Source organism: Podarcis muralis, chromosome 15 (assembly GCF_964188315.1).
Source record: "Podarcis muralis chromosome 15, rPodMur119.hap1.1, whole genome shotgun sequence".
NCBI classification, from domain to species: Eukaryota; Metazoa; Chordata; class Lepidosauria; order Squamata; family Lacertidae; genus Podarcis; species Podarcis muralis.
Window position 1 is genome coordinate 39,364,719 of NC_135669.1, and position 26,442 is coordinate 39,391,160.

A 26,442-nucleotide genomic window follows, 5' to 3' on the forward strand; every position below is an offset into this window, starting at 1 on the left:
TGCCAGAGATTGAACCTGGGGCTTTCTGCCTCCCTGGTTCGGAAGGGCGGGCTTGCGATGATTCCCCATCCATCTTTCACGTTTATCATTAAATTCGTATTTTTCTTTAAAAGAAGTACAGATCAGAAACACAGTTTTCCCCTTTGTTTTTATTTTACAATTCACAGTTAAAGAACATACTGATAGGTTAGAGCGTTTTCTGCATCACTGTCATCACTCGAGGGATTTTTAAAACACACACACAGAATTCTTCCTTTATTCTTTATTTATTTTTGCCATTGCAGTGCTAGAATCCCAGCTGTTCCATCCAGCTGATTCCAAATGAGCCCACCCTAAGGGAGATTCGAACAAGCGGCAGAAATATAGCCGAGAGTCTGGCTTAGGAAAACCCCTGTTCAGAAAATTTGCACCAAGGCAACTGGTAGCGTGAGGCAGCCCACCTAATAAACAGTACCTCTGCAGAACACACTGGAGTGTTTTGGAGAAAGAGTGGGGTGAAATGATCCTTGTGGTCCCTTCTAACTCTACAATTCTATGGTTCTAAATATGGTTGGTAATTCAAGGGGGAGAAGTGGTTCTGTGGAATTAAACAAGTCATCTGGAGCCTTAACAGTGTTTTTACTCCAAAGGAAGTCCTATTGTGCTCAGCAGGGTTTATTCCCTATGTGTGCCTTTGGGATTAAAGCATCAGACAGAGGTTGGCAAAATGTAAGACGAGTCCTGCTAAATCAGATCAAAAGCCTGTCTTGCCCAACATCCTGTTTCCGACACTGGTCAGCCAGATACTCCAAGCAGAGCCTGAAGGCAACCTCCTTCTGTTGTTTGCCCCACAGCAACTGAAATTAAGAGGTAGACCTGGAGGCTCCATGAGTGTAGGTTGATCCTCTGCAAATGTTGCCTAAGTCATCTAAGTTGGTGGCCCCATCAGGCAGCTACCAGCTGCCCATCTCCATCACTGTTCTTTGAGATTGGCTGAATCAGGCAGCTGGAAGTCTCCTCTGTCTCATTGTACACTATTCCTCTCCTGGAATGCACAACCAGGCAGGGTTGTTGTGTTTTAAAAAGGTGGGTAGTTGCAATGAGGTGCCCTTGCACTACACACAAACATACACACTTATCTCTATAAAAATGTATTTGCTCCACACACACACACACCCCAACATTTTAGGTAAAGGTAAAGGGACCCCTGACAGTTAGGTCCAGTCCCGGACTACTCTGAGGTTGCGGCACTCATCTTGCTTTACTGGTCAAGGGAGCTGGCGTACAGCTTCCGGGTCATGTGGCCAGCATGACTAAGCCTCTTCTGGCGAAACCAGAGCAGTGCACAGAAACGCAGTTTACCTTCCCGCCAGAGCAGTACCTATTTATCTACTTGCACTTTGACATGCTTTTGAACTGCTAGGTTGGCAGGAGCAGGAACCGAGCAACGGGAGCTCACCCCGTCGCAGGGATTCGAACCGCCGACCTTCTGATCGGCAAGCCCTAGGCTCTGTGGTTCAACCCAACATTTTACGTGAACCGAATACATCATTAACAAATTGTTGTATTACTTTGCTGTTCATAAAATGTGGTGCGGGCACCCATGACTGGCCAGAGCAGCCTTCACAAACCGGGTGCCTTTCCAGCTCCTTTGAACGACAGCTGGGGCTGATGGGAGTTGTAGTCCAAAGCAGCTGAAGGACGCCAGGTTGGTAAAGACTGGCCTTGAAGGAGGTTTAGCCTCACCACAGACAATTTGGTTTAATAGCCATCCCCCATCTTCCCTAGGAACCCTGGGAAGCGTAGTTTTGTGATCGGGGAATAGTTAAGAGGTCGCTAACAGCACCGTTACCCCCTTTCTCCAAGCTACACTTCCCGGGATTCTGTTTTGGAAAGGAAGTCGCAACAGCTAAAGCGGTGGTGGGAAACAGAGTCATTCTGCAACAGAAAATGGCGACTCCTGGCTCAAGCATCTTTCTAGCCAAATGGATATTAAGGCGAATCCTCAGCACCTGCGGTTCCAAAGGGGGAATTGTTGTTGCAGTCCTCATCAGAGATGGATTGGAGAGAGACGCAGAAACCAAGGCTTGTTTCGAGAGTTTGGGGTGGTAGCAAAGAGCAACGAGGAAAGAATGCTCCACGTGGCATTTACGGGGAAGTGTGACGTTGGCAACAATTCAGCAATGGAGGGAAGCTGGTAAGTCATTCATCAAAAGCCAGCTAGGCCGTCTTGGACATCCTAAGCTCCCACACCCCTGAAGTCAGTTGAGGTTGGATTCTGGGATCGGCTTCTCTGTTACTTCCGCATGAAGTAGAGCATGGTGGAGAAGACTTCCGCAATCAACTGCGCCTTTCCTTTTTGAGTTTCCGCTCAGCTGACGTCGACTCAAAATGGGAGAGTAATGGGGGAGAGGGAGGGTCAATTCTTCCTATTGCAGCACTTAAAACGTCACAGAAGGATAACCCTGAGCGGATCAGTGGCGCTCCGTACCCCCTGCTGTGCCACACCAGCAGCGAATCCTCTTCCGTTCGCTATGATACCTGCTCGGTAGGCCGCATCTGAATGTCACCAATCTAGAAGAGACAACGGCACATGTCAGCCAAAGTGTTGTGCAACTGAAACAGAACAAAACGCTTTAGGAATTTTAAAGAGGCTCTGAGTGCGTGTGTCCACTGGTACATCTATCTGGGGGCTATGCTGCATTCTCCCTAGACACCTTCCAGAAACAGCATCACACCACCATGCTCTTTGTGAAGTGTCTCATAGTCCCAGGAAAATGGATTCTCCCAGAGGATGGATGGAATTTCCCATGAACCCAAAAATAACCCTGTGCCGGACCATAAACTAGGCAAGAGGACTCTGAATACCACAACCCCTCTCTCTGTTGTGCTGATATCCGAAGCTCGTTTGACAGGAACTCAAGAAAGGGCTTTCTCAAGGCCTGCTGCTACGTTCCGGAACCTTCTTCTGCTCCCTTTCTAATGGTCTTCTGTTGACCGATGAAGACCTTTTTATTCAGATCAGGGGTCCGGAAGCCACAGCCTTCCAAACATTTTTGTCTCCAATCTCTATCAGCTCCAGCTGATGTTTTTAGACATGAATTGATAATTTCATGTTGGTATATTACATGGGTGTTTTGTAAACTGCTTTTGGTTGCATTTACAAGTTTTTTCACTCAATCAATCCAGGTTCATGGGAACTGGAGCCCAGTGGCATCTAGAGAGCTACAGATTCCCTGATTCTGACACAGGAAAGAAATCTCAGTTGCCACAATCAGAGAGAGAGAGAGAGAGAGAGAGAGAGAGAGAGAGAGAGAGAGAGAGAGAGAGATGACACAGTTTTGAGCACTGCCTACCTTAGACCAGATGTAGGGAAACTTTGGCCCTCTGAACCACAGCTCCCTTGATCCCATTCTTGCTGTAGCTCGGCAACACGTGGAGGGCCAATGTTTTCCTGCACTAGCCTGAGGTCCACACACAGAATCCTCTGGCAAGCCGTGGGCAGGATCCCTGCATTGCAGTGGGCTGGACTAGATCACCCTCCCTTGCAACTCTACAATTCTATGGTTCTTCCCCATCCCCTGGGCAAAGGAGACAAGGGCTGGTCGTTATGGATCCAGACGCCAGCCTGAGGAACGCATCGAGCTGAAGGGAAAGATGACCCCTGCATCTCTGTCCTTTCCAGCACAACCAACAGATGCAGAGGCCTAGTCAACAGGAAAAAGGAGCCTTCCTTTCTTCTTCTCCTTGAATTGAAGGGGTTGCGCTGGTTTTTCGACTGACCTGCACGTGAGGTGGAGCACTGAGCACATATATGACGGCGTTGGCCATATCTTCTGCTTTTAGACACTGGAAGGAGAGAGGAAAATGAAGAAATGAGAATTAGTTTGGTTGCAGCAGGCCTCGGAGTGCGTGCACCCTCAAAGACTTCTTGCTGAGCTCATACACTTCACGGTTTGGGGCCCTCGCTTTCAAAAGACTGCTACCCCACAACGTCTTCTGCTTCTTACAGGGTGGCCTGCTTTCTGGCATCACAAGTAGCCCCCAAGAGCCTTTATCCTTCATGAATATGTATATTTCATATTTAGAGTCATGCAACTGGCCGTCACTTCAGCTTGTGGTTGCAAAGGGACAAAACCATGGAGGAGGAGAACCTTCCACAGCTACCAAGCCATGAGAGCGATGTTCTACCTCTTCCCCTGGAGGAGCCAGGAGGCTTCTGATACCATTTGCCGGGAATTGCAGGCGGGGAAGAGTTGCTCTTGAAATCAGGCCCAGCTTGCAGGTTTCACTTTGGGGCATGTGGTCGGCCTCTGTGAAAGCAGGTCGCTGGTCCAGATGGGCCTTTGGGTCGATCCAGCAGCCAGGTTCTTTTATGTAACAACAGCAACAGATCATAGATTGAGCCATGGTGGCGTAATGGTTAAGAGTCCTAGATTCGGACTCTTAGCCGTGAAGCTCACTGGGTGACCGTGGACTGGGCACTGCCTCTCAGCCTAACCTACCTCACAGGGTTGTGGTGGGGATTAAATGAGGAAGGGAAGAACCATGTATGCCACCTTGAGCTCCTTGGAGAAAAAGGTGAGATATAAATGCAGTAAATAAGGTAAAGGGAAAGGGACCCCTGACCATTAGGTCCAGTCATGACCGACTCTGGGGTTGCGGCGCCCATCTCGCTTTACTGGCCGAGGGAGCCGGCGTACAGCTTCCAGGTCATGTGGCCAGCATGACTAAGCCACTTCTGGCGAACCAGAGCAGTGCATGGAAACGCCGTTTACCTTCCCGCTGGAGAGGTACCTATTTATCTACTAGCACTTGACGTGCTTTCGAACTGCTAGGTGGGCAGGAGCAGGGACTGAGCAACGGGAGCTCACCGCGTCGCAGGGATTCAAACCGCCGACCTTCTGATCAGCAAGTCCTAGGCTCTGTGGTTTAACCCACAGCGCCACCCGCGTCCCGCAGTAAATAAAGAAGCAAGTAAATAGCTTGGCCGCTGGGCTAGAATCATAGAATCTTATAATTGTGGAGTTGGAGGGGACACCAAGGGTTATCTAGTCCAACCCCATGCAATGCAGGAATCAGGACAGGCCTTTGGCCTGATCCAGCTGACAGGTCCTTTTTATTTTTTGGGAAACGACAATAGATAAAAGATTGAGGTAGTGTGGTGTAGTGGTTAGTGTGCCAGACTAGCTCTCACTGGGTGAACTTGGGCCAGTTGCTCGCTCTCAGCCTAAACTACTTTGCAGGGTTGCTGTGAGGAAATAAAATAAAATAAAATAATAAACAGGGAGGAGCAGGAGAACTACCTTGCGCTCCTTGCACGAAAGATGGAGTGTGAGTAAATGAATAATTCGCCTCTCCCACCCCCGCCAGAAATGATAAGAAGCATCTCAGTGCACAGAAAGGAACAGGCTCTTCACGTAGACCGAAATTATTTGAACATGTGCAATTCATCTGCTTCCCCCGCCTGTCGCATCCATGCGCTCAGCCACCTACCCTAATGCTCTCGTACGTCGCTGCTGCTCTCTCTGGGTCATTATCATGGAGTTTAAAAGCAAATCCAGTTTCTACCAGTCCCGGAGAGATACACTAAGGAAAGAGAAAGGGAAGGAACAAACAAACAAAAACACAGCGCCCTAACGGGATTTGCTAACTCCTCTTTTCATTACAGAGCAAAAGATATGGGGGGAAATGATTGGCCGGTTTTGTAGCAGCGTTTCCAAGAAGACAGCCCTTAATGATCACTCGAAGTCTAATGGATAGAGCTCCCCCATACACAATCCAAAGGAGCACTGATGAGAAAAATAACTGCAGATTAGGTCTGGCTGCCGAACAGCAACGCGGCAGATGCTGGGGCTCTGTAATCTGCCGTAGGTCAAGGAGGAACGGCTCAGTGGTACAGCATCTGCTTTGCATGCAAAAGGTCTCAGGTTCAGTCTCCAGCATCTGCAGGTAGGGTTGGGAGAGAAAGTGACAGTCTGAAACCTTGCAGAACCCCTGTCTGTCAGTGTAGGCAACACTGAGCTAGGTGGACCAATGTAGAAGGCACTTTCCGGGAATATTCTTTAAACAGGCCCTCAATTCGGAACCATGAGGACTAGAAACTTGCTCCATTTTTAGGGGAAGAGCTCAGGGGCAGAGTGTGTGCTTTCCATGCAGAAGGTCTCAGGTTCTACCACAAGCATCTTCAGGTAGGGAATGCCCTCTGCCGGAAGTCCTGGAGAGATGCTGCCAGTCAGTGTAGACAATACTGAGTAAGATGGACCAGTGGTCTTCCTTGGGATAAAGCATCTTCCTGTTTAATTCAGAACCGGCATGAGGACTAACATCTTATTTTATTTTTAGAGCTGAGTGGTAAAGGTCCCAGGTTCCATTCCCAGCATCTCCAGGCTGGACACAGAGAGACCCGTCTGAAACCCCAGAGAGCCACTACCAGTCCCTGTAGTCCAAGGATGAGGGACATGTAGGCCTCTCTCGCATTAGCTCCTGCCAACATGGCCGCTGGTCAGGGATGATGGGAGTTGTAGTCCAACAAGCTCTGAAGGGGCGAAAGATTTCCCGTCCACTGGCATGGTCATTACTGAGCTAGATGGACCAATGGCAGGCATAGGCAAACTCGACCCTCCAGATGTTTTGGGACTACAACTCCCATCATCCCTGACCACTGGTCCTGTTAGCTAGAGATGATGGGAGTTGTAGTCCCAAAACAGCTGGAGGGCTGAGTTTGCCTATGCCTGACCAACGGTCTGGCTCAGTGTAAAGCATCTTTTTTTGCGTTCCTGAGTCATGAAATGTCCAGCAAGGATTCATCCTGACTTTGCTGAGCTCTGATGTGACGTTGAGCAGAGATGGGGAGCCTGTGGCCTTCAGATGTAGGCCCATTCTCATCAGCCCCAGTCAGCGTGACCAATGGTCAGAGACAAAAGAAGATCTGGAGGGCCACAGGTCAGACTACTGGGTCCATTTAGTGCAGTGTTGCCTACTCTGATGGACAGCAGCTCTCCCAAGATCTCAGGCAAAGAGAGAGGCCATTCACACCACTGGAGGGCGTCTTCCCCTCACCATTCATGGGGCCACTGATTCTGGGGAGAAAGGAGTGTGCTTGCACTGTTTTGTGGCCCTTCCCCTGCTCTTTCAGATTTGGTGGCATTTTGTATTGCACCCTTCAGCCCAGATGCCATTTTGTGCTATGTCCTCGCCCACGGCAGCCATTTTGTCTCATGCCTTTTGCGCCACTGACGCCCACGGCACCGACTCTGATGCACCAAGTAAAGGTTGGCGAACCCAGAGCGGGCATAAGCTAAACTCACCGTGGCTCGTATGTGTGTCTTCGCTTCCCTGAGCTCCTGCCTCAGCCCTTCGGTCAGCGCCGTGACGGCGTATTTTGTAGCGCTGTAAAAATGCACGACGGACTGAGGGACCACGCTGTGGCCATTCATGCTGGAAGGGAACCCAAAAAGGGGGGAATAAAATGAAATTCCTCGATGCAGAACAACAGAGTCAAACTCTACAGAAAGTTATGACTTTGTAAACTGGTGTGCAGGATCTCTGGCATGCAAGACTCATTGGGCCTCTCTGTTTGGCAAACAAGCCCTGAACTTGACAGCATTTAGCTTAGTGACTGTAATTCACACATTTATTTATCTTTTCCACCTACAATTTATATACAGTGGTACCTTGGTTTACAACCATAATCCCTTCCGGAGGTCCGTTTGTAAACCAAAACAGGTTGTAACCCAAGGCGCGCTTTCGCCAATAGGGCCTCCAAAAAAAAATTGTTCGTAATCCAAAAAGTGGGTTGTAATCCAAAAAAAGTTTGCAAACTGGGACACGCACTGTTTGTAAACCAAGGTACCACTGTACTGCTTAAATGTAAAAAGAACCCCCCCCCCCCAAATCAAAGCAGTTGGCAAAAAGAAAAAAACAATAATTTTTTTGGTAAAAGCAGCTTAAACAACTATTTAAGACATTAAAAAAATGAAGCCACCAATAAACTACAAATACACCAGCATCTGGGTAAGCTAGTCTAAACGTCTTCAGACGTCTTGCATGAAAACTTAACTCAAGGGCATTGCTATTGCGGCATCCCTTCGTTTTGCTTTTACCTACCTGTTAATGTTAATAATATGGCCATCATCGATGCTTCGCTCCTTCATGGACTGATAGGCCTCCCGGGTGCAGATGCTCACAGCCATCACGTTCACCTGAAAGGCAGGGGAAGCCCAACGCCATCTAGAAATTAGTTGAGGCTTTTGCATTTTGGTAAGTGTTCTTGAGGCTAGAGAAGCACCATGCTATTCCTTTCCATTGCCAGCTGAAATATACTCAGAGTCGAGAGTGGATTTCATACTCTTTATTCAGCTCATAGTGATGAGGAGGGAATGGATGTTTCCCCAAAGTATCTGCTTTCTATACATTATTTACACAACGAGCTACACACAATTGGTTAATTCCAGAATTCTCCTGTAGACCAATCAGATTGTGGATTCACTTCCATCTGGAGCTGGATTGGGTGGTTCCTGCAGACCAATCAGACTGCTGCATTGTTCTAGGACCAATCTGACTGCCTTTTGGATCCTATTGTTCTAGGACCAATCAGACTGCTGCATTTTTGATCCTATTCAACTCAGTACATAACACCAGCTTTTATCATTTTAATATTGGGGTGGTTTGTTTTTTTAACATTTACAAACCTAGGAACTGATAAGGTTTAGCTGTTTTGCTGGAATACCTTAGAGCCAAAACTAGATGTGTAAGTTAATTAAGGGTTGTAGTTGTGCACCAAGGTGTTCTTTTTCCTTCTTATTGTTTTAAATAATTGCTTGGGTGGTTGATAAAGATCAGCGCCGTGAGATGCAGGCATGAAGGCTTTTTAACATTCCCTTGGCATATGCCTTGATCTTGATGAAAATTAACTCCCCAAACACGGTTGCCCAAAGGATCTTCTGGGCCTGGTACACCATTTGTGGATTGGGCCCTCTCCAACCCCTCTCAAAAGATTTGCAGAATTTGCACATGTGCTCTGTGTCGTATATGAATGTGTGCCGTCTTTTGCAGGTCACCAAAATAAATCAGCGGTCACCCGCATAATAAAATATCGGACTGAATGTGAACAGGGGAAGTTTCCCCCATAACGGCATTTCCCTATTAGAAAAGGTATTTCTAACCTGGTGAATTTCTGCCTGCCACTGAGCCGTTAAAGGCACAAGGATCCTGCTTTCTCCCACTGCCAAAGTCTAGGCTGCAATCCTGTAGCCACTTACCTAGAAGTAAGCTCCATTAAACATAAAGAGATTTTACAGTAGACATATATCCCATTGTATTATTATTATTATTATTATTATTATTATTATTATTATTAGTATTATTAGTATTACTACTACTACTATTAATTAATTTATTAATTTATTTATACCCCACCTTTTTCCTGGATGAGACTCAAGGCGGGTTACATATTGTACTGTAAGTTAACTGCACAGTGAATCTGAATGACTGCTTGGTCTTTAACTCCTGCATAGCAGGAGATAACACCTCAGCATCTTTGCAAAGTTTTCACTTTGCAAAGTTTTCACCACCATCACGCCCTGCTCCCTTGCAGGTGGCTACCCTTCTCTCCCTTGAAAAGCACATAGAGCTGATGGAGGAAGTTGGAAGAATGGCACTCTTTCCCCACTTCCTCTTTCAACTCTATGGGCTCTGGAAGGCTCAGGTGAGTTCTATTGGGATTGAAACTCACACAGGTGCCTTGGAAAAGCAATGTGCTTGCACTCTCTATATTTCTGCCTCTCAAGGCGCAGGACGGCGGGTGCTGATCTAGGCCAGGGAGACAAAAGTGACAACAGGGGTTCGCACCCAACAAACCCACTTAAAAAAAGCAACAACCACAGATTGGATTGGTCTCTACTCACGTCAATCATCGTCCTCCAACCCTCGGTCCTGCCAGAGAGCAAGGGCTCTGGCCGGGCCAAGCCGGCGTTGTTGATACAGACATCAACTCCCTGGTGGAGGGTCTTGATGGCGGAGAACATGGAGAGGATCTCTTCTTCAACGGAGAGGTCGCACTTGTATGGGATAAGGGTGCCCGGGTAGCCAGCACTCTGACACTCAGCAGCCAATTTCTAAAAGAGACATAAGTGAAGAGTTCAGAATGGAATTGATAAAGGCAGAGGTGGAAGATCAAGAGCCCTCCAGATGTTGATGGACCATGCAAGGTTTCCCAAACTTGGGTCTCCATCTGTTTTTTGACTATGGCTCCCATCATCCCTAGTTAGTAGTACGAGTGGTCAGGGGATGATGGGAACTGTAGTCCAAAAACAGCTGAAGACCCAAGCTTGGGAAACCCTGGACCACAGGTATCACCATGGCTGACCACTACCCATGTCCACTGCAAGGTCTGATGGGAGTCTAAGAACATCCAGAGGGCCACAGGTTGACTAAGGGTGATTGAACAAGGCCATGGCAGCAAAACAAGCAAAGGCAAGAAAAGGAGTTGACAGAAAGTGAGATTCTGGGATGAAAACAACGTATGAAAAAGAGAAGGGGAATTGGCTGACCTTTCCCTCCTCTTTCTCTTTCTAAATTTGCTCAATCACAAGCCAGGCAGCCATCACTGCCTCAGGTGACAAATCAGAAGACATCAAAGTTTCTCCCAGACAGGCTGCCTTTGACCTTGACTCTCTTCAGTTCCAGCCCAGAGCTGACACGGGGAAGGGAGGAAGTGCCTCATGGATGCCACATGAAAGCTTCCTCTGGGTTAGTGAACCATCTTGGAACACACCCCTGAGCACTAGCTATAGGAAGGCTTCACAACTTAAAATTACAGAAATAAGGTGGCGTCCTAAAAATATACACCTCAAGTGTCACTGTTATAAAAAGGTGCGTCTTCAGTGTTCACCAGAAGCTGTGCAATGAAGACGCAACTCTGTGAGGAAGGAGTTCCGCAATTTAGGGGCTGCCACAGAGAAGACCCTGTCCTGGGTCACCACCCCCTGAGCTTGTGAGGGTGGTTGAACAACAAAGAGGGCACCCCCTGCCAGTCTTAGCTCCCAGGAAGGTCTGTAGGGAAGGAGGCAGTCTTTCAGGTATTTGGGGCCGGAGTCATTTAGGGCTTGAAACACTGTGAGCACATTGCGTTGGCCCCAGAAGCAAACTGGCCACCAGTGCAGCTGTTTTCAAACAGGGCTTCTATGAGATCTGAAGGCAGCAATCTGTCCGCTGCGTTTTGAACCAACTGAAGTTTCCAAGTCGCCTTCAAGGGCAGCCCCACGTGGATCACATTGCAGTAGTCCAATCTGGAAGTTACCAGAGCATGGAGTGCAGATGATGGCAATGTCGAAGACAAAGTGGACGTTTGTTTTCGTCCCTCTCTCATCGCAGTAATAAGAGTTCAAGGTCATTCAATGAAACCAGCAGGCAAGAGTTTCAGGGCATTATTGCACAGATCCTTCCCACATTTCAAAGAAGTCCTTGACCCCAGTTAACAGCAAAACAACCACTGGGTTATTTTTGTTGTCTCGTCAGGGAAGGGAAGGGGATCAGCCCTGAGGTTCTGAGGTCCCACGTTGACCGGATTCTGTGCCTCAGAGCTGGAGGCTGTGGAATCCAGACATCACATGACGTTTCCTCGCTCTCCTGAAGCTTGTCACCGTCTCCCGGGCTGACAGGTCAGAGACGGGGTGTCCCTTCCGGTGAGCATCAAAGCTCTTCAGAAGAGGCGGGGGGAAGCGCAATCCTCGGGCGAGGTAAGGCGAAGGTTTGAGCTCTAACTGACAGAGCCTTTCCTCTCTCTTTTTTCTGAGCATCATTTGAATAAGGAAGATGGATGTCAAAGGGTAGCGATCAAATTGCATTTAAGGAAGGGGAGAATTTAAAATTATTCACACGGTGGTTATACCTTGCATGGGGGAGAGAGAGAGAGATTACCCCTCAGCAAGTGAGAAACTGCTTTGATTGAGAAATGGGCTCTGTTTTTTGACTGCTGGCATGCTAAAAATAAAAAAGCAGATCTAAGCAATTTGTTGTTTTTACTATGCCACTTTGACGGTCAGGAATTGATGGCACAAAGCCATGTCGGTAGCGGCATTTCGGTGGCATGGAAACCTAGTGGTGGGTCAAACAGCAAAAGGGCTGTGGCTTGAAAGGTATGGATGAGACCCTACCTACCTGCCTGCAGACTGTCTTGCCAGAGTGGTGCATGCTTTGGTTATCTCTTGTTTGGACTACAGTGGTACCTCGAGTTACATACGCTTCAGGTTACAGACTCCGCTAACCCAGAAATAGTACCTCGGGTTAAGAACTTTGCTTCAGGATGAGAACAGAAATCGTGCTCCGGCGGTGCGGTGGCAGCAGGAGGCCCCATTAGCTAAAGTGGTACTTCAGGTTAAGAACAGTTTCAGGTTAAGACCTCCAGAACGAATTAAGTACTTAACCCGAGGTACTACTGTACTGCAATGAGCTCAACATGGGGCTACCTTTGAAGGTGACTTGGAAATTACAACAAAATCCAGAACGCGGCTGCCAGACTGGTGACTGGGAGCAGCCGCTGGGACCATATAGCACCGGTCCTAAAAGATCTACATTGGCTCCCAGTACGTTTCCGAGCACAATTCAAAGTGTTGGTGCTGACCTTTAAAGCCCTAAACTGCCTTGGCCCAGTATACCTGAAGGAGCGTCTCCACCCCAATTTGTCAGTCCAGACACTGAGGTCCAGCGCCGAGGGCCTTCTGGCGGTTCCTTCACTGCGAGAATTAAAGTTACAGGGAACCAGGCAGAGGGCCTTCTCGGTAGTGGCACCAGCCCTGTGGAATGCCCTCCCAGCAGATGTCAAAGAGTTAAACAACTATATAACTTTTCATAGACCTATAAAGGCAGCCCTGTTTCAGGAAGCTTTTAATGTTTGATTTCCCCACCCCCTTCCCTCTGTATTTTGTTGGAAGCTGCCCAGAGTGGCTGGGGCAACCCAGTCTGATGGGCGGAGTATAAAAAAAATAAATTATTGTTATTATCAGGGGGTAGGCCTTGCATGCAGAAGGTTCTGGGTTCCATCCCAGCCATCTCTAAGTAAACCATGAAGAGCTGCTGCAAGTCTGTGTAGACAATAGAGAGCTTAAATGGGCTAATGGGAGAACTAAGGCGGTGGCCCCCTACTTTCCTATTTGATTCCGGACTGGCATGAGGACTAGAATCTTAACTTATTTTTAGTTGAATAATAATAATAATTTATTATTTATACCCTGCCCATCTGGCTGAGTTTCCCCAGCCATTCTGGGCGGCTCCCAATCAAATGTTAAAACAGTACAGCATTAAATATTAAAAACTTCCCTAAACAGGGCTGCCTTCAGATGTCTTTTAAAGATAGGGTAGCTGTTTATTTCCTTCACATCTGAAGGGAGAGTGTTCCACAGGGTGGGCGCCACTACCGAGAAGGCCCTCTGTCTGGTTCCCTGTAACCTCACTTCTCGCAATGAGGGAACTGCCAGAAGGCCCTTGGCGCTGGATCTCAGTGTCCGGGCTGAACGATGGGGGTGGAGACGCTCCTTCAGGTATACAGGGCCGAGGCCGTTTAGGGCTTTAAAGGTCAGCACCAAACACTTTGAATTGTGCTCAGAAACGTACTGGGAGCCAATGCAGATCTCTCAGGACCGGTGTTGTCTGGTCCCGGCAGTCAGTCCCAGTCACCAGTCTAGCTGCCGCATTCTGGATTAATTGCAGTTTCCGGGTCACCTTCAGAGGTAGCCCCACGTAGAGCGCATTGCAGTAGTCCAAGCGGGAGATAACTAGAGTATGCACCACTCTGGCAAGACAGTCCACAGGCAGGTAGGGTCTCAGCCTGCGTACCAGGTGGAGCTGGTAGACAGCTGCCCTGGACACAGAATTAACCTGCGCCTCCATGGACAGCTGTGAGTCCAAAATGACTCCCAGGCTGCACACCTGGTCCTTCAGGGGCACAGTTACCCCATTCAGGACCAGGGAATCCCCCACACCTGCCCGCATCCTGTCCCCCAAAAACAGTACTTCTGTCTTGTCAGGATTCAACCTCAATCTGTTAGCCGCCATCCATCCTCCAACCACCTCCAGGCACTCACACAGGACCTTCACCGCCTTCACTGGTTCTGATTTAAAGGAGAGGTAGAGCTGAAGGACAAGAGCTCAATGGTAGGGAAACTGCTTTGCATGCAGGAGGTTCAATCCCCAGCATCTCCAGGCAGGGCTAGGAGAGACCCCCTCGCTGGAACCCTGGAAAGCTGCTGCCAACCAGTGTAGACAATATATGGAGCTAGATGGGCCAGTGGTCTAACTTGGTATAAAGAGCTTTCCTGTGTCTCGTTTTCTACCCAGAACAGTTAAACACAGTCAAGCCTATCTGTAACGCAAGGTTCCCAATGCCCAGGAGCTGGAGGTTCATCTGAACATCAACAAAAGAAGAACTAGCATGCTCAGCCTCACTGACGATACATTTCCTTGACATCGAAAACATAATTCCTGAAGGGGGCATTGAAACCCATTATTAATCCGATCTAATCTTATTGAAGGCGAGATTCCAAACAGCTGCAGATTATTAAATGAGTTTGCTAATCTCTGCACAGACTGCCTTGGCCAGGTTCTCAAAGGAATGGAAGAAAAAGAGAAGGAAAACGTAATCTCAAATTTTAAAAGAGAGTGGTTCCTAGAACTCATTAAGTTAGGAAGATGGGATAAGCTCACCAATGCAACGCAGGCAGAGTAACCCGTTCATAACCAATATTGCTGCGAAACAATCAGAGACGGGGAACTTTTTCAGACAGAGGGCCGCATTCCGTCTAGGCAACTTTCCAGGGGCCGCATGCTGGGGTGGGCGGGGCCAGCCGCAAAAGTGGGTGGAGAGATGGATGCAAAGCAGGCTAGCTTCTGCACACACACCCTTGTACCTACGGGACCGCTTCTCCTGGTATGCCCCACGGAGAGCCTCAAGATCCATAAATAGCAACACCCTAGTGGTCCCAGGCCCTAAGGAAGTTAGATTAGCTTCAACCAGAGCCAGGGCCTTTTCAACACTGGCTCCGGCCTGGTGGAACGCTCTGCCTCATGAGACCAGGGCCCTGCAGGATATGATTTCTTTCTGCAGGGCCTGTAAAACAGACAGACAAAGCCTAGCCTTTGGCTTGGAGCCAATTTGATCCCCCCCCCCTCTTTCTTTTTTCTTTTTCCTTTCTCCTCCTGTGATGAGGCTGCATTTTAATATTTTAATGTTTCAATATTTTAATGTTGTATTTTAATCTTGTTTTTAAGTTGTATTCATTCAACTTGTTTTTATTATGGCTTGTTAGCTGCCCTGAGCCCGGCCTTGGCTGGGGAGGGCGGGGTATAAATAAATTATTATTATTATTATTATTATTATTATTATTATTATTATTATTATTATTATTATTATCTTCCATCCAGGGAAGAAAGAGGCACAATTCTGAGACACAATTCCAAGGACTTTTCCAGCCACACACTTATGGCCAGTGAGGGGCGTGGCCTGGGGGCTGGGGGGCATGTCTCCCAGTTGCTGAAGATTGCAAGTGGGGAGAAGCTGCTCTCGCACTCAGGACCTGCTTTGAGTTTTCCCTCCAGGGCATCTACTTGGCCACAGTGAGAACAGGATGCTGGGTTAGGGGGGCTCCACTTTGGCCTGACCCATATGCACGACTCTTCCGAGGTTCTTATGCTCTTTCTCCAGAGCTCATGTGGCACTCCAACCCTCCCCTCCTCGCCGATTATCTCGGTTGCCTTTTTCTGCACCTTTTCCAGCATTGCATCATCCTTTTTAAAGATTTTTTTCAAGGTGGGGGTGTGGACAGAGCCATATTCGACATTCCAATTGGGACGGCGAAACAGTTTTCCAGAGAGAAGCGAACACCCCCTTTGAATAAACGAAAAAGTACACAAATGGGTGACACCCACAGGGAGGTTGATTTACGAGGCTTCCGGCAGAGAAGCGAGGCTTCCTCGCCGCCAGCTATTCCTCATAGCAACCAGATTTGGAAGAAGATGCTGAGGTCAATTATACATTCGGTCTACGCCCAGATCTCTCTCAGTCATGCAGAGAGGGGGCTTCGTTTCACTGCAATTCTACAAGGGACAAAACCAGCAGAACATAAGAACATCCCTGTTGAACATCAAATGGACACATAGAAGTGTAGTGTTGGAAAGGACCTCAAGGGTCATCTAGTCCAACCCGAATATGCAGCTGCCCCATACAGGGACCGAACCTGCAACCTTGGCATTCTCAGCCCCATGCTCTAACCAACTTAGATATCCAGGCTGAGATACCATCAGTGGTGTCTCCGAAAAATTGTTACACATCACCTGGGAAGACAGGCAAACTAATACCAGTGTACTGGAAGAAGCAAAGATCACCAGTGTCGAAGCAATGATTCTTCACGTTGTTTAGGTGCCTGATTATCGTCTTCCAAAGCAACTACTCTATTCCGAACTTAAAAATGGAAAGCGTAATGCTGGTGGTCAACAAAAGAGGTTTAAAGACTCTCTCAAGACAAATCTTAAAAAATGTAGTATAAACACCAACAATTGGGAAACACTGGCCTGCGAGCGCTCCAGTTGGAAAACAGCCTTTACCAAAGGGGTCACGGGCTTTGAGGATGCTTGAACTAAAGGACAAAGGGGAGAAGGGTGCTAAGAGGAAGGCACACTTGGCAAGGTTCCTCACTGTGATCAACTCCCGCCCGGAAACCTATCTCCCCACTGTGGAAGGACGTGTGGATCCAGAATTGGCCTCCACAGTCACTTACGGACTCATTGTTAAAACCATGTTTATGGAAGACAATCTTACTCGGCTACGAGTGATGTCTGAAGAAGAAGGAGTACTTGCTTTTCTGATGGTCCTGAACCTTCCAACCTTCAAGCCCTGGGTGACACACCAACGCCACGCAGAGACAGTGACTGATAAGCATCACTCTCTTTGGTGCCTGGCTTTGCAAGATACCTTATCCCCCAAAGCCCGGCCCAACCCAGGGTTGATTACCTTGCAAGACAGGATTACAGCACCGGCTGATAACGCCCACGTCTACTTGGGCGTGCACGCCGAGAGCTAAATATACACTGGATGCTGACCTCTGAGACAGGAGTGCCCAACGCCACATGAAAGATATAGCATTCCTCTGCAATAACATATCTACAAAAGAATATACAGTGGTACCTCGGGTTAAGTACTTAATTCGTTCCGGAGGTCTGTTCTTAACCGGAAACTGTTCTTAACCTGAAGCACCACTTTAGCTAATGGGGCCTCCCGCTGCCACTGCGCCACCGCCACACGATTTCTGTTCTCATCCTGAAGCAAAGTTCTTAACCTGAAGCACTATTTCTGGGTTAGCGGAGTCTGTAACCTGAAGCGTATGTAACCTGAAGCGTATTTAACCCGAGGTACCGCTGTATCTGCAAAAGGGAGCCCAGGGCTCGTAGTTTGGGTGCAGCCTGGAGGGGCAAAGCTAGGAATCACAGTCAAAGGGACACAATAAATTAGGAATGTTGTCATGGAGCAGGCCAAATCTCAGCTCAGACAGGAAGCCCTCACTGTCCGTGAAGACCCAGGGCGGGTGAAGTTGATATTTTGCCATCCCTACCCTAGAAAACACTTTCAAACACAGATGGGGTATCTGAGGCCTGAGAGCCAAATGCCTTTCTGTCTGGCCCTCAGGACTCTTCCTAAGCCAAAGCCCCTCTCGAGCCAAACCTCCTCGCCAGAACCCTCTTTTTGTGTTTTTGCCTTCCTGCAGGGCCGCCCCAAGACATTTTGGCCCCTGAGGCAAACCACAAAATGGCGAAAACCGAACCTTGCTTAGGGAAGGATTTGAAATATTTTATTTTGTTTTATTCTGGATCACTTTCTTTGATATTTGAATGTGCTTTGAGATTTTTTCTTTAAAATATGAAACGAATGCCAGCAGCAACAACAAATTTCACTGCAAAAAAAATGGCGCCTAGACATAGTGTCGTGGTGACCATAACCTAGTTTTAAGGTGTCGTTTGGCGATTAGCTTATGTACAGTATCTTGAGTTTCTAATGCTGTTCTGGTCATGCTCAGTTGGTAGAGAGTGAGACTTAGGCAAGAGAGGGTTGGACTAGATGATTCTCATGGTCCTTTCCAACTCAACAGTTCCATGATTCAGTAATTCTATGCCCTTCGATCATCCAGATGGAGAATGCAGAAAGGTGGCAGGTTGTAGAAGCTAGAAGGGTGAATTTGCCTTGGGGGGGATTGTCCAGAATGGAATGCAGCCCTCGGGATGAAAGAGAATCCCCATCCCTTCCTGAAAGCTAAGCCAACTTCAGTGCAGAAACACTTGCAATCTCCTGGGTGGTTGTTTTTTTTTTTTCATTGCCCATATAATGACAAGGATTGGGGGGGGGGTGAAGGGGGGGCGAGGAAAGCCCAGAGGCACAGTTCTGCTTCTACTCTGCCTCCCTGCAAGGTAGGTTCAGCTGAAAGACAGTGAATAGGACCCCCGATGACTTTTTGCAGTGGTATCAGGATTCAATTTCAAGTCTCCCCCCCACCCCCGCCAAGCCTCACGACTGCCACTCTAACCACTACACCACACTGCCGCAAGCAGAACACTGGGCTGGGGGAATGAAAGGGCCAGTGGGATGTAATGGTTAGGGGCTTCCGGCCTGCTCTACCCCACAGGGTTGTTGTGAGGATGAAAGAGGGAGGGGGAGAACCATACACACCACTTTGAGCTCCCTAAACGAAATGTGGGATATAAGCATACAGAATAATTTACAAATGGACCCATAAGAATGTAGAACACTGGGAAAAGAGGGACAACATATTGGAAATTATTTTGGACACACGTTGATGGCGGCAGGCAACCCATTCCCCCACCTGGGTTGGGTTATTAATAAACGGCTTTTAAACTGCTGACAATTTATTGGGAATATCGGCCTGGTTACATTGACAAGGATACTGGTGTTTGAGGAGCTTGCCACAACCACCTGCTTTATTTCCATATTTCCAAGGGGGCTCCTGCACATCTTGTACAGAAGGCAGACATATATGCATGAATCTTTCGCCTGCATTCTCATCGCACGCAGCCACACACAGCAAAAGGGTGTGCCATTAACTTTATACCAACGAAGATCTGGTATTTTAAGCAGCTTCTACTTTCACTCCATTTGAGAGGCTTTGGAATTATTGTGTTGTGTTTTTTTTTTAGCCTTTAAACCTACAATGGATGTACAGTCTTGTTGTTCTAAGCAGGTAAGGCGAGGCACATTTAGTGAGACATCAGTTTTGTGCTAATACCCTATTTGGAGGGTTTATATTAACATATGTTTAACTTAAGATGCGTGGACTGGTGGCTACTGTATCTGTAGTGTGAAATTATTATTATCATCATTATTATTACTGAATCATAGAACTGTGGATTTGGAAGGACACCCCGGGGTCATCTAGTCCAACCCCGTGCAATGCAGAAATCCCAGCTGAGGAATCCCTGACAGGTGGCCATCCAGCCTCTACTTAGAAATTTCCAATGAATCAGGGCAGGTGATGACAGTAAGGTAGAGGGTAAAGGGACCCCTGACCATTAGGTCCAGTCATGACCGACTCTGGGGTTGCGGCGCTCATCTCGCTTTATTGGTTGAGGGAGCCGGCATACAGCTTCCGGGTCATGTGGCCAGCATGACTAAGCCACTTCTGGCAAACCAGAGCAGCGCACGGAAACGCCGTTTACCTTCCCACCAGAGCAGTACCTATTTATCTACTTGCACTTTGATGTGCTTTCGAACTGCTAGGTTGGCAGGAGTAGGGACCGAACAACGGGAGCTCACCCTGTCACAGGGATTCGAACTGCCGACCTTCTGATCGGCAAGGCCTAGGCTCTGTGGTTTAACCCACAGCGCCACCCGCGTCCCAGTGATGACAGTAAAGCAGCTTAAAAACAACTTACGGCAACAAAAACAAGGTGGGTCCTTAAAATATACACCTCAAGTGTCAAAAGCTGGAAGCTGTATAATGAAGGTGTCAGTCAACACCTCTGCAGGGAAGGAGACCCACAATTTCAGGGAGTCAGGATCAGACTCCCACAGGGGCAGATTGAGTTGAGTCGCAAGGCTACAGAGGCTCAGACAGAGAAACCAGTCGCCTAGTTCAGAAGCAATCTAGACATCAACCTTCCCCAACGCCTTCCAGGTGTTGTCAGACTACAGCCCCCATCAGCCCCAGCCAATCTGCACAACGGTCAGGGAAGATGGGAGTTGTAGTCCATAAACATCTGGAGGGCCAGGAGTCCCCCATCCCTGGTTTCAAAACAAAAACCTGTAAACCAACCTTACTTTGGGGACCATCACCACACTTTGTGGCACTGAGTTCCCCAATTTAACTTTTTAGAGCCTCCCTCCCAAAGTATTACACAGAGAGAGAGAGAGCGAGAGAGAGAGCGCGCACTGTGGAAATGCCAATATTTACTCCTTCCTTCCCAAGGCAAATAAACAGTGCAATTGCTTGAAACCTGCAACCTTTGAATCCTTTGCACACTTTGCCCTCAGAGATTCTATCTGATTTTTCCAAGAGATTGCAGAACTGCCAGCTAAACAGGGACTCCTCCAGCCTTTTTAAGACACTCTGGGTCTGCCCCACTGAGGATGGGAAGCTGGGGGCTGGGAGACGTTCAGACACACTAGTTTCCACTTTGAGCTGGCTCAAAATAAGTCCTTCTGCCTCCGCATAATCTAGGCTAGCGTTCTTCGAACCTCGGGAGCCTCAGGTTGCTGGACTACAACTCCCATGGTCCACAGCCAGCCAACAGCCAGAAGGAAGGGAGTTGCAGTCCAACAAGGAAACTTGAAGAATACTGGAACAGGGCTGGGGAACCTGTGGCCCTCCAGAAGATCCTCCTAGACTACAATTTCCACCATTAACCATGCCACCTGGGACAGGTGGAATTCCCCATCTCTTACCTACTCTGGCTGGCAGCTCTAGGGCTTCAGCCAGGGGTCTTTCTCATTTGATATGGCAGGAATTGAACCTGCCACCTTCTACGTGCGAAGCAGATTCTCTGCCATGGACCTGGCACCCTTAACAGTGGCCAGGATTCTTTCAGAGGAAGCCATGACTGCTTAAAAGTGAGATAAAGCTGTTTTAAATGTAAAGTGCTGATGGGGCCTGAAATAAATTCAAAAGCGTGCCATCTATCTCTCCGGACAGACAGACAGGCAGGCAGATAGATAAGATAGATTTAAGGAAATGGCAATGCCTATAAGCTTTCTGCGAAAAGTCAATGCCGTCATTCAACCGAAACTAATTCTTCCAGTGTCGAGATGATCTTTGGAAAAAGTGAAACGGGACTTTATATAGCCCGGCAATATAAAAAGGTGTCTTCATCTTAGAAACCAGGAAAAAAGGTGTGACTCTAGGACTGAATAGGTACAATCCTTTTGATGAGAAACTCTTCTAACACTGGGAGATTGAATTTTCAATTTAAAGAAAACCACACAGAGAGAACACCTTCTTCTGGAAAAGGCTAAAAGTGGAGGCGGGGTTGTTTTTTGCACTTTATAACCCATTCACACACACCCCAACAAAGGAGAAAGAAGGGCCGCTTTGGGGGGCACCCCTTGCAAGCAGAGACGCCCCTGCCTTCCATTCTGCCCCATCTGCTCAGTGAATGGAAAATACGCGCCCCGATCACCCACTCCTTTATGCTTTTTGCACCCCAAAGGCGCGTGCTTGCCCCCCTCCCTTGCTACACGCAGCTCCCCCCTCATCCACCAATTCAACACACGCATCCCCCCCGTCCCCGCTCAGTAAACAGATCCAAGCCAGGCAGAATCTCGCCCGCCCTCCACGCCATGTGTTCTGAGCATTGTCTGCGGAATGAATGAATGAATGCGGGAGCAGCGAAGAGAAAGAGGGCGATGGAGAGGAAGGGGGCGGGGAGAGGTCAGGCAGAGGTTTCCCCTACATACTTTAGAGTCTTCTTCCCTTTCTGAGAGAACCAATAAGGAAGACTCCCTGCTTCCCCCCCCCCAAATCCCCACCACCCGTAAGCCCCCCCTTCCCTCTCTCAGCCTGTCCCTTCTTAACACAATTCCATCCCGTTTATTAAAAGGCCTGGTTAAAACACCTTCCCTTCGCGATAACTGCACCCATTTCTCCCCACACACCTTCCCCTCTTTCCTTATCTCCGATCCTCTTTCTTCTTTTCTCCTTTTCCAAAAGTGCCCTTATCCCTTCTCCTCCACCCCCCCCACTTCCATTTCTCCCTCCCCTGGGTTGCCTCTCTTCCCCCCCCCAAGCCTCTCCCTCCTCCTATCCCTATTTCCCCCCTTTCCAGTTTCCTTCCTCCCTTCATCCATTCCCTTTCTTGCGCCTCCTCCCTCCCTCCTTTCCCTTTCCTCCCCAGTTTTCCTTCCCTTTCCCCCTCTAACTCTCTTTTCTTCCTCCTTCTCCCCATCCCTTTCTCCCCCTCTTTTCCTTCCTTTTCTTCCTCTCCTACTTCCCATTCCTTCTCTCCCCATTTATTTGCTCTCTTTCTTTCTCTCATTTCCTCTTCTTCCTTTCATCCTTTCTTTTTCTCTCCCCTCCCATTTCTCTTTCCTTTTTTTCCTTCCTTCTCTTTCTCCCCTTCCCCTTTTTCCGTCCTTCGTTCTTTTTCTCTTTTCCGGTTCTTCCTTCTCTCTCTCTCTCTCTCTCTCTCTCTCTCTCTCTCTCTCTCTCTCTTCCTTTCTCCTCTTCCCTTTCCCCCTCCTTTCCCCCTTTTCCCATTCCTCCTCCTTTTTCCCCTCTCCATCCCCCCTTCCTTCCTTCCTTCCTTCATTTTCCTCTTCCCCTTCTTCCTCTCCTTTCTCTCTCTCTCCATCCCCCCTTCCTTCCTTCCTTCCTTCCTTCCTTCCTTCCTTCCTTCCTTCCTTTTCCTCTTCCCCTTCCTCCTCTCCTTTCTCTCTCTCTCTCTCCATCCCCCTTTCCTCCTTTCCTCTACTCTTCCCCACTCTTCCTCTTGCTCTCTCCCCCCTTTCCCCTTTCCTCCTCTCCTCCCTTCCCGGGCTACCTCGATCTTGTCCACGCTCCGGGCACAGCCCACCGCCGTCATGCCGTGCTGCACCAGCGCCCGCGCCACCGCCGCGCCGATGCCCACCGAGGCGCCCGTCACCAGCGCCACGCGGCCCTTCCAGCGCTCCATGGCCCGCGCGCCTGCCTGCTGCCCCGGCTGCCCGTCCGCCGGGGCTCCCCGGCCAGCCTCCGCCTCCTCCTCGGCCGCCGCCTCCTTCCTCTCCGCCAGCCCAGGCGCAAGACCCCGGCGACGATCCCCGCCGAGAGGCGGGACAGACGAGCGTAATTACGCGCCTCTTTCGCCAAGGGCAGCCTCTGCTGGAGACGCAGAGAACGAGAGCGCGCGGCAAAGCCGGGCAGAGGTCTTTGCACCCGCGCCCAGCCTGGCTCCTGGTCCTTTTGGGGGGGGGATCCCAGGCCGCCAAAACATCTGGCGGGCACCAGGTTGGCGAAGGCTGCTCTGGTCTAAAGCCACCGCCGGCCCACCCCCGCCAAACAGACGCCCCATGCTCCGCTGTAGCCATCAAGCGCCTATCCTTGCTTCATTCTCAAACAACAAGCTTGCGAGGTAGGTCAGGCTGGGAGAAAGATCCTAACTGACCCATTAACTTCATGGAGAAGTGCGGTGAAGGATTTGGAGACTCTACCCACTAGACCACACTGCCTCTCTCTCTCTCTCTCTCAACCCTGCCTTCTGGTTTCCTATAAAAATAGCTTGATCTTCCTTGTAATTTGTTCTCCACAAGTTGTTCGTAGTTTTTTAAATCCTCAATAAAGGAAATATATGTTTACTTTTTTTTTAACGGCACACAGTGACCATCACTGTAATAAAATACAATAAAATTGCAGCTAAAGACTCCTGCAATTTTACAGTACAGTCCTTTGCATGGTTCAAGTCCCCTATATTAAGTAGCCTTACTCTCTTGCATGTACGGTATGTTTAGGATCAGAACCTAAACCACCAAGGTGTGTGTGTGGGATTTTAAACACTGCCAACATCCCCATGGAAGCAAGTGGGATTCAATTTCCCCCTATGCCACTGTGGCACGGAAGAAAACCCTGTCTGTAAGGTAGCAGATAATAATAATAAATAATCATTACTAATAATAATAATATTATAATTTGTACCCCGCCCATCTGGCTGGGTTTCCCCAGCCACTCTGGGTGGCCTCCAATAAAGATTAAAAATACATTAAAATGTCACACATTAAAAACTTCCCTAAACGGAGCTGCCTTCAGATGTCTTCTAAATGTCAGGTAGTTGTTTATCTCTTTGATATCTGATGGGAGGGCGTTCCACAGGGCGGGTGCCACTACAGAGAAGGCCCTCTGCCTGGTTCCCTGTAGCTTTGCAAATGTTCCAGCGTTGGGTAAACTCAGTGTGGTGCAGTGGTTAGAGTGTTGGACTAGGACCTGGGAAACCAGGGTTAAAATCCCCACTCAGCCATGAAGCTCACTAGGTGACTTTGGGCTAGTCGCTACCTCTCATAATATAATAATATAATAAAACAATGAACAGGGTGGTGATATATTGACTACTGCAATTGACACAATATCACCAAGGCAACTATCTGTAAACAATAAAAGCCCATAAAAATGGCAAAAGTACTTTCTTTCCAAAATAGGTTTTATCTTAAAAACAATTCCAGATGCAGTAACAAAGAGTCCACTTGTGATGTACTCAGACGTCGTTCCGGTAATCAGACATTTCGTTGCTAAAGAGAGAAGACGGTATGTAAACGGCTTAAAGCAGGGGTATAGAATCATAGAATCATAGAGTTGGAATAGACCACAAGGGCCATCGAGTCCAACCCCCTGCCAAGCAGGAAACACCATCAGAGCACTCCTGACATATGGTTGTCAAGCCTCTGCTTAAAGACCTCCAAAGAAGGAGACTCCACCACACTCCTTGGCAGCAAATTCCACTGTCGAACAGCTCTTACTGTCAGGAAGTTCTTCCTAATGTTTAGGTGGAATCTTCTTTCTTGTAGTTTGGATCCATTCCTCCGTGTCCGCTTCTCTGGAGCAGCAGAAAACAACCTTTCTCCCTCCTCTATGTGACATCCTTTTATATATTTGATATTTCTTGGAGTGGCGAAGGCATAGGCTGCCCTCTTTTAAAAATACAGGGATTGGTGTTGTTTTTCTTTTCTTTTGCAAACAAGGATCCCCTTCTCTTTTGGGGGGAGGGCACCAATCCTGATGAGTTTAGAGGTGCAAGTTTTCTTTTGTGTCTTTTATAACAGGTGTGTCGAAACCTTTTCAGAGGCGGAGAAGGGTGTGTGAAAAAGGGAATTTATTCACCTAAAGACTTCCAACATCCCCAAGTCCTATCATGATAAATCCAATACTGGCTTCATCACCTGCCATTCCAGATGAAGCTGCCCATTTTTTTGCTGAAAGGGCCACTCGACTCACTGCTTATGTGAAAGGCAGAGAGCTCTTCGCTCGATGTCTTAAGCAATCCAACTCCATCGGAAAAGCACCCGTTTTGCAACCGTGCAAACAAGTTCAGAGCGGTGGTTCGATTTGTGCCATGGGACGCCGCAAATCACCAGGGGAACGGTCAGGGATTGTGGGAGCCTCACTAGTTGAGAAGATCGATAGCATGACATGGATAGAAGAGGTTTCGTCGGAGCAGTGGTCTTAGCCAGCTCCACAATGTTCCCACAAACTGGTGAGCGTGACTGTGATCTTTGCCAGCCCTACCGGGAGATGCCTGAGATCTTGGACTTTCATTCATGCAGAGTAGATGCTCCACCACTGGGGTACAGTTGGACTAACGATATATTAAAAAGCAGCAAAAAAACCCACACCCTTAAGTCAAGAGAACTGTCAACCCAAGACACTCTTGTGTACGACCTGTCCAGAGTTGGTCTTTAAATCCATTACCCAGTTTTGATGGCCACCCACCTGGGCCATGGCAATTCCAGCAAGCACGTTATATAGTAAGATTTGTTTTCAGTTTACTTCAATTTTTTCTCACCTTTCTTTCCAAGGAGCTCAAGCCATCGTACAAGGCTCTCTCCCTCTCTGGTTCCCCTGGTATTCAGAGCCGATACTGGAAGTAGGATGCAGCTATTAGTAGCTTTATCCTCCGTGAATTTGCCTAATCGCCTTCACTACCCTCTTGTGGAATGAGGGTTTGGTAGTGTATTGTCTTGTATCACATCCCATTTGGCATCCAATGGGTTCACAATCTGCTGCCATCTGTGCGCTATATTCAAAGCAGTACCATGCCCCTTTAAGCAGCCATAGCTTCCCCCAGAGAATCCTGGGAGCTGTAGTTTGCTAAGGGTTCTGGGAGTTGTTAGGAGACCCTCACAGAGCTACAATATTCAAGAGTGGTTTAATTGTCAATCCTTCCAGGGAACTCAGGGAATTGTAGTTCTGCAGGGGAAATAGGGGCCCTAACAATTCTCAGCACCTG

General features: G+C 48.3%; 1 protein-coding gene across 1 annotated transcript; it reads right to left on the reverse strand.

The window, feature by feature from the left end:
* Nucleotides 1-131: 131 nt before the first annotated feature.
* DHRS11 (dehydrogenase/reductase 11) lies at nucleotides 132-23,273 on the reverse strand. Its single transcript, XM_028708114.2, has 7 exons — nucleotides 23,011-23,273; nucleotides 9,888-10,097; nucleotides 8,089-8,183; nucleotides 7,290-7,419; nucleotides 5,476-5,568; nucleotides 3,763-3,828; nucleotides 132-2,553 (listed from the first exon to the last, which is right to left on the reverse strand). Exons 1-7 carry the CDS (start codon nucleotides 23,140-23,142, stop codon nucleotides 2,512-2,514), a joined length of 768 nt encoding a protein of 255 aa, XP_028563947.1. The 5' UTR covers nucleotides 23,143-23,273; the 3' UTR covers nucleotides 132-2,511.
* Between the last annotated feature and the right edge of the window lie 3,169 nt (nucleotides 23,274-26,442).

What these genes read in the sequence shown, in the direction of transcription:
- DHRS11 (XM_028708114.2), bottom strand. Translation starts at nt 23,142, where the DNA reads ATGGAGCGCTGGAAGGGCCGCGTGGCGCTGGTGACGGGCGCCTCGGTG. An exon ending in GGAGCGTGGACAAGATCGAG is followed by an intron (nt 10,098 to 23,010) that starts GTAGCCCGGGAA and finishes TGTCTCTTTTAG; the next exon opens with AAATTGGCTGCTGAGTGTCA. An exon ending in AGACACACATACGAGCCACG is followed by an intron (nt 5,569 to 7,289) that starts GTGAGTTTAGCT and finishes CTCTTTCCTTAG; the next exon opens with TGTATCTCTCCGGGACTGGT.